The 7,186-nt window shown below is 49.2% G+C and overlaps 1 protein-coding gene across 1 annotated transcript in view; it reads right to left on the reverse strand.

Annotated features, from left to right (window-relative positions):
- Nucleotides 1–6,623, reverse strand: part of KLHDC2 (kelch domain containing 2) — an 8,631-nt gene extending 2,008 nt beyond the window's left edge. Inside the window, exons 1-10 of the mRNA XM_005417981.2 lie at nt 6,457–6,623; nt 5,615–5,694; nt 4,701–4,818; nt 3,594–3,709; nt 2,483–2,564; nt 2,251–2,334; nt 1,300–1,380; nt 1,157–1,215; nt 879–988; nt 386–458 (exon numbers count right to left, since the gene is read on the reverse strand). Of these exons, the coding sequence (XP_005418038.1) occupies nt 386–458; nt 879–988; nt 1,157–1,215; nt 1,300–1,380; nt 2,251–2,334; nt 2,483–2,564; nt 3,594–3,709; nt 4,701–4,818; nt 5,615–5,694; nt 6,457–6,612 (959 nt within the window). The 5' untranslated portion in view covers nt 6,613–6,623. The remainder of the gene's footprint in view (nt 1–385; nt 459–878; nt 989–1,156; nt 1,216–1,299; nt 1,381–2,250; nt 2,335–2,482; nt 2,565–3,593; nt 3,710–4,700; nt 4,819–5,614; nt 5,695–6,456) is intronic.
- Between the last annotated feature and the right edge of the window lie 563 nt (nt 6,624–7,186).

Below are 7,186 nucleotides of genomic sequence, written 5' to 3' on the forward strand. Positions count from 1 at the left end.
AGGAAGCCAAAAACAGCCCTGGGTGTGCACAGGATGAGCCTCTGGTGACACCAGCCGTGCCTGGGTGGTGGCAGAGCAAGGACACTGGTTCCAGTTAGCTCTGCTGCTGGCACTCGCAGCTCAGAGTCCTGTGCAGCCAAATCAAACCCTAAATCCCAGAACCAAACCCTAAATCCCGAGATCAAACCCTAAATCCCGAGATCAAACCCTAAATTCTGTGCATCCTGCAGTTTCACAGGCTGCCTGCCCTGTGTGGCCCTGCCCTGGAATTCTGGGAGCACCCAACCACTGCACCTCTGGGACACAGGGTCCTCTCTCTGACAGCCACCACCAGGTGCTTCCACACCCCTTCTGCACCCCATTTCCAGGGAATTGTCTGCCATACCTTGGCTTTTCAGAGTAGTTATGCTCAAACTGTACCCACTCGTTCTTGCTGATACAATAAATCCAGGCATCACCTGAAAACAAGCAAAATCCCAGATAAAATCAGGATTCTGTCAGCTCTGTAAGCTGCTGCAATATACAAATACTCTGGTGTAGCACATCACATTTCTGTTCTTAGATAAATCAAATATTTTAGGAAAATCCTTATAAAACATTGGCTCCTGTTTGACAACAGGTGTTTAATGTAACAGAGATTTATGGGGGTGAAGGTGGAGAATTGTAAAGCTGTCACCAATTGCAATCTGCACTTTTAGATGCATTTTTAGAGCAGATCAGTTGCTGGAAGTTCTGGTGTCCCACACCCTCAGCAGCTCCTGCTCTGTGGAATGAGGAGTTGGAGGAATTTAAAAGGAATTCAAGGCAATCACTAAAGCTCCTGTGCAGAGCTGTTCCAGAGCACAAAGCCACCACCAAATCCCTCTGGAATGACTTACTCAGGGGCTGCTTGTTCGTGGTGAAACCTCCAAAGAGGAAGAGGTGATCCGAGGAAATCGGTGTTAAGGAATGCCACGATCGGCCCACGGGGCAGATGCCTTGGGTGAGTCTGGATTGCAAGAAAAACACCCCAAATCACCATCAGGGACAGCAAAATCCCTCTCTTTCCCCTGCCCTGATTATTTCTCAGCTGTCTGCAGGACACTGCAGTGACCCAAGGACAATGTGAATTTCTTTAGGCACAAGAATTTTAAGCAGATCAAGTCTGAGCACCCACATTTCGCTCCACTCCCACGTGTCCAGGTTCAGGTAGTAGAAGTCGTTCATTCTGGACTCCTGCAAGAGAGCAGAGCGCGGCTCAAATCTCCAATTCCTGCTCGGCTCTGGGTTTCAGCATGGCTGAAGCAGGGCTGGCCTTACCCTGTATCTGCCTCCAAACACGTAGCCCCTGTTCCCAACCGTGGCGCAGGCGTGGGCGGCTCGAGGGGACGGGGTCTTCCCCTGGCAGGGGACAGGGACAGCACAGATCAGGCACCAGAGGACAAGAGAGCCTCAGCTCAACTCAGATTTAAAGCCAGCAAGGATCAGAGTGAAAAAACACAGCCAGTAAATCACCCTGTGTGCAGTTTTCTGATGGATGGAAGGTCAGAGAACTCATTAAAAATGGGGTTTATTTCTTCCCTCTTGAAGTGCATAAATTTTGCTTTTAGCCACAGAAGACAGACTGCAAATGAGACAGTGACATAATAAATCCTTCAATTCATAAATCAAGTGTCCAAGGCTAGGTTGGACAGTCTGGAGTGACCTGGGCTACTGGAAGGTGTCCCTGCCCATGGCAGGGGTGGGACTGGATGAGTTTTAAGGTCCCTTCCCACCCAAACCATTCTGGGATTCCAATAAACACCATTTCCACTTTTCTTGAGTTTCTGAACCACTTGAGAGCTGTATGAAGCAATCAGAGCAATTCTTTGGCAATCTGGAGCTCCTTGTCTCACATTTCACTTCCTCCAACCCTGCGGCAACCCCAGCCCATTTCCCTGTTCCTGCACACCCCAAATGTGTGCATTTGCAATTAGCAGTGTTTAATTATCTCCTGAGCACAATTCAGCTCCCCAGGGACAGGAACCAAGCATGCCCTGGCACTGAGGGTGACAGCAAACCCCACTGCCCTGCAGCATCAACCAAAGCAAGTCACAGGAAAAAATGGATGAAGACAGATCAAAAGAAAAGGCAAATGTTCTCTTCTTGCAGAGTGGATCTGTCTAAATGAATGGTTTAAATTCATTTAGACAGATCTACTGTCTAAATGAACACTCCTAAATACCATTACTGAGCTGTGACTTAATTAAATGACAGCAAACCATTAATTACCGTAGTTATGGGCTGGCTCCAAGTGAAAGTTTCAAGGTCCAGAACGTGCACGTGGTCGTTCCACCCTCTAGGAAGACCTGAATTCTTAAAAAAAAACCAACAAACAAACATAAAGAAGCAACAAGTTTTAACAGGCACTGATGAAATATTAAAAGGTGAAGATTAAATTATGTTATATAAATTAGAAGTTGAATATTAAATTATTGAAGAAATGGCTTCCAGGGTTACTTACCCAAAAAGAAGTTTCATCGAATTCAAATGTTCCACGTTGCTTCCCTTCAGGAAAATAGCCATAGCCTCCAAAAAATATCAGCCTGCAGGAAAACATGGAGCAAGAGCTGTGAGAAATTCTGTTATTATAAATATAAATATAATATAAACTATAAATATAAATGCTGTGCTCAGGAAACCAGGGAAGCCCCTTTGTTTTTCCAGGAGAGGGCTCTGTGTGTTGCCCCACTGACCCCCCACACACTGAATCCCCCTGGAGCAGTTTCCAGCCTCAGGCTCCCAAGCTCTGCTCCACTTGCAGATCTGAGGCTGTCAGGATGTGCAGCCTGGTCACTGCACTTTGGCCTTTACCACGTTGTTCTCCTGGGGCTGGAGTGGGAATTACCCCCAGGTTTTAGTTTTGGGGTTTAGGCTGTGTTAGGAACTGGCAGGGCTTTGCCAGGAATTCCTACAGGATTATGGAGTGCCAGAGAACCTGCAGCACCTCATGAACCACCCACAGGTGCAGCCCTGCACAGATGCACATCCCAGCTGATGCTATCAGCTGTGCTAATGAGGAGCTCACTCCCCACATCAAGGAGCTGCAAAAGCAGCACTGAGGGCAATGCCACAGAACACGGAGCATCCCCAGCTGAAGGGACACACAAGGGGCTCCCACCTCTCCTGAGACCCTGCAGCAGATCCCACAGCAAATCTCCTAACTGGGAGCACTCTAATGGAGTGGCCAAGGCAGCACAAGAGTTAAACTCCAAAATCCCAGCATGGTTTGGGTGGAAGGGACCCTAAATCCCACCCAGTGCTACCCCAGCCATGGCAGGGACACCTCCCACTGTCCCAGGGTGCCCCAATGTCCATCTTGGCCTTGGGCACTGCCAGGGATCCAGGGGCAGCCACAGCTGCTCTGGCAATTCCCAATCTCCCATCCATCCCTGCCCTCTGGCACTGGGAGCCATTCCTTGGCTCCTGTCCCTCCATCCCTTGTCCCCAGTCCCTCCCCAGCTCTCCTGGAGCCTTCTCCTCTCCAGGGGAACATTCCCAGCCAGCCCCAGGGTGAGGGAGGAGGAGGAGGAGGAGGGAGAAGCCAAGAGAGCAGGGCCTCTCTGGGGCCTCACCTGTTCTTGTGCACCCACACCCCCAGCTTGTCCTTGGACGAGGGGGGCACCCCCTGGCACTCCACTCTCACCCACTGCAGCACTTTGTCCGTGCATCTGGCATTTAACATGTAGAACTGGGGAAATAAAGAGATTTTTTAAACTCACATCGTCAGCTTAAAGCTTAAATCTGCTGTTAAAACAGCAGCTTTAAATTAACATGTGTTGGTACAGAAATAGTAATAAATGAAAAGTTCTTTTCCTAGCTGAAAAGTAGAGCACTGAAAATATTTGCAACAAAAGATGGATTCACAAATCAAAAAGTTCTGACCTTTTTCAGACTCAAACACCTTTTACAGCACTAACAGGGCTCTGGGCACTGAGCTTCAGCATCCAAAAGCTGATACAATTGTGGGATACAGGTGTGTACAGAGCACAATTGTCTTACAACTAAAAAATGGTTCAGAAGTTTGCAAAGTGACATTTTTTACAGGATTACCCCTCCTCTGCATTTATATAATTGCACAGGAAGAGAAGCAGCTGCTACACTTACATACAGGAACTGAAATGAAAGAATGCCACAGCAGGAAGGGAGGAAATCACACCTTACAAATGAGGTGTGTTTCAAACTGTCTGCAAAAACTCCTTCTAGTTCATATTTACATAAGAAATATATGATCTTATATTTAAATAGATAAACTACATATTTATATAGACCAAAACAATTTAATTTAAATCATTTTGCCAGACTATCAGAAAATATAATTCTGGTTGAAGGGGTGCTGATGGCTCAGTGATCTTGGAGGACTTTTCCCACCTCAATGATTTTGGGATTCTGGGATTGCCACAGACTCCAGGGAACAGAAACACTTCAAGCCACCCCACACCAGTTCCAGATCAGTTCCTGATATTATTCAGGCAACTCTGGCAACTCCCATCGTTTAAAATCAGCAAACTCAGAGGCAGGGACACAATCCAGCTGCTGAGGGGAATTGCACAAGGACAGAATTGGTGCCAGCTCGGGGTGTTCCTGCAGTGCTGTGAAGCTTCCAGGGCACAACCCCATGGGAAAGGATTCTATTTTATTATTTTATTATTCTATGATTCTGTTAGAAAGGCATTGCTGACCTTGTTGGTGTTGCCCCGGGCGTGGTGCCCCCCGAAGAGGTAAAGCACTCTGTCCACACACACGGCACAGCTGCCAGACATGGAGGGGGGAACGTCTCCCTCAGTCTTGCTCTTCTTCCTGCAAAACCAGGCTGGGATCTTTCACCTGCCCCCAGTCAGCAGGGATGGCCTTATCTGGAGGGTTTGGATCACCACAGTGGATATTCAAGTCTGTTCTTCCCACCTTTTCAGATGTAACAATTCACAAAATGACTCTGTTATGATGGAGGGGTGGGGAAGAGGCACTTTAGTTAATACACGGGGTTTTTTGGGGGGTAGGAATCCCATCTGCCCAGCTCAGGAGTTTGGAATGCTCAGAATCCTCAGGCAGAGAGGATTCACCTGTGCAAACTGCAGGTTTCCACTTTGCTCCTGGATTTTTCCTGTTTGTAAATACCATCGCCACAGAGAGGAGACTGCAGCCCGTGCCCCACCCCAGGGAGGGCTGGGAGCACACCTGAAATCCCATTTCCTGCACAGCACTGAGCAGCTCCTTCGGCTGCATCAGCCTTGAAAAACAACTCCTGACAAGGCCAAGAACTCAACAGGGATTCCCTGACCACCACTGGCATCAAAAGCCGTGCAAGCACAAATTCCAGCTGCTCTGTCCTGTCCCAGGAATCCCAAAACACCTCACACTGGTGCTCACACACTCCTATCCAGGCTGCCTGTCCCAGCTGCCTCTCCTACTTCATCCTGGAAAAACATTTTGGAGGCTTTCAGAGGAAAAAAAACCCAAACCTGAAATATTTGACCCACTTTTGCAAGAGTTTGATAGGTGGGAGCAAAGAGATCAAGGAATTCTCTCCCTGCTCAGTCCCTTTCCACACCAATTCAAGGATTTATCAGATTTCCCCCCCAAATGAATGATTTACCATCTGCCAGTTTCCATGTTGTAGATCCATATTTCATCCCTAGGCAGGTAGAAGTCATAAAACCCCCGGACCTGGGCATTCTGCAGAAGGAAAAGCAGGGTTAGAAGGGTGCTTGGCACAGGAATTTCAGACTCCTGGGAATGTGTTCAGCCCCTCTGGGACCTAATCCCAGCGCAGATCACAGCAGGAGCAGTGCTGTACTTCCCACACTCCTGTGCCTCCCACCTGCACAGAGAGCAGCCATCAGCCCAATTTAGCACCTGCTGAGGACAATCAGCTCCCAGCAGAGGCAGACAGGGCTAAATGGAAGTTAAACCTCTGGTTTACAGCCTGAGCCAGGGAGCAGAAATGAGCCAAGAGCTCCTTTCTCCTTCCCCCACCCCCTCCATGACAGGAGTTTATTTACTGAGTTCACTTTGTCACTGAAATGATTTTGTGGTGCTGCACCCCCCAGTGTGGCAACAACAAACCTGGCATCCTTACCACCCCAAAAAATTATTACCACCCAAAATTACAAACTACAATTACAAAACATAATTACAAATTACCAATTACCGCCCAAAAACACAGTTGTGCAAATAAAATCACCACTCCCAGGGTGCACAGCTCCAATCAAACAATACTCCCTTCACCTTTTGCCAAAGGCAAACGACACCCCAAAAATCCGTGTTATCTGCCAAGCTTTTAACACCCGTGATTTATCCCAGCGTTGCAAAACACCCCTGAGGCCCGTGTTACAAATTTGCTCGCTGGAGCTGCTGCGTTCCGAGGGAGGAATAATTCCCCAGAGTCCCGCCCGGATGGATGGATGGGACACGGCTCCCAGGCGGGGGCAGCTGTACCTTGTATCCTCCCCAGACGTACATGCAGCGCCCGTCGGTGACAGCCACGTGCCCGCTGCGCTCGGCGGGGCTGTCGTTCTCCAGCTGCTCAAAGCCCTCCTCGGCCGGCGCCGGCAGCTCCTCGTCCGCCGGCAGCTCCTCGTTCTCATCGGCCATGTCGGGACGTGCTGCGGGCACAGGGACACGCGATTCCCTCAGCGGGATCAGCCAGGGCCCGGCACAGACCCCAACAATCCCACCCTGCGCATCCCTGGCAGCCTCGGGCTGTGCCCATTCCCCGGGGAGCCTGGGCAGTGCCAGCACCCTCTGGAATAGCGGGACCTTTCCCTGAGATCCTGACCCTCCCGTGACATAGTGTGGGGCATGGAAAAGCCAGGATGAGCTACACACGGCTGGAGTAAAAAATGTTCCAGGTAGGGACTCCTCAGCGGTGCACGGTTTGTAATGGTTACAGTTGCCAACGTGACTCAAAAGGTCCGTTTTAAAAAACATTTTAAATCTTGTCTATAAATACTTTGATTGGTTTGCCCAGAGAAGCTGTGGCTAACCCTGGATCCCTGGAAGTGTCCAAGGCCAGCTTGGCGCAGCCTGGGACAGTGGAAGGTGTCCCTGCCCATGGACAAGATGAGCATTAAGGTCCCTTCCAACCCACACCACATCAAAAAAACTCAAGATGTCAAAAAAAACAATCCAAAGGGGAATAAATTTGACAGCTTTGCCCACCACAGCA

Source organism: Geospiza fortis, unplaced genomic scaffold (genome assembly GCF_000277835.1).
Source record: "Geospiza fortis unplaced genomic scaffold, GeoFor_1.0 scaffold23, whole genome shotgun sequence".
NCBI classification, from domain to species: domain Eukaryota; kingdom Metazoa; phylum Chordata; class Aves; order Passeriformes; family Thraupidae; genus Geospiza; species Geospiza fortis.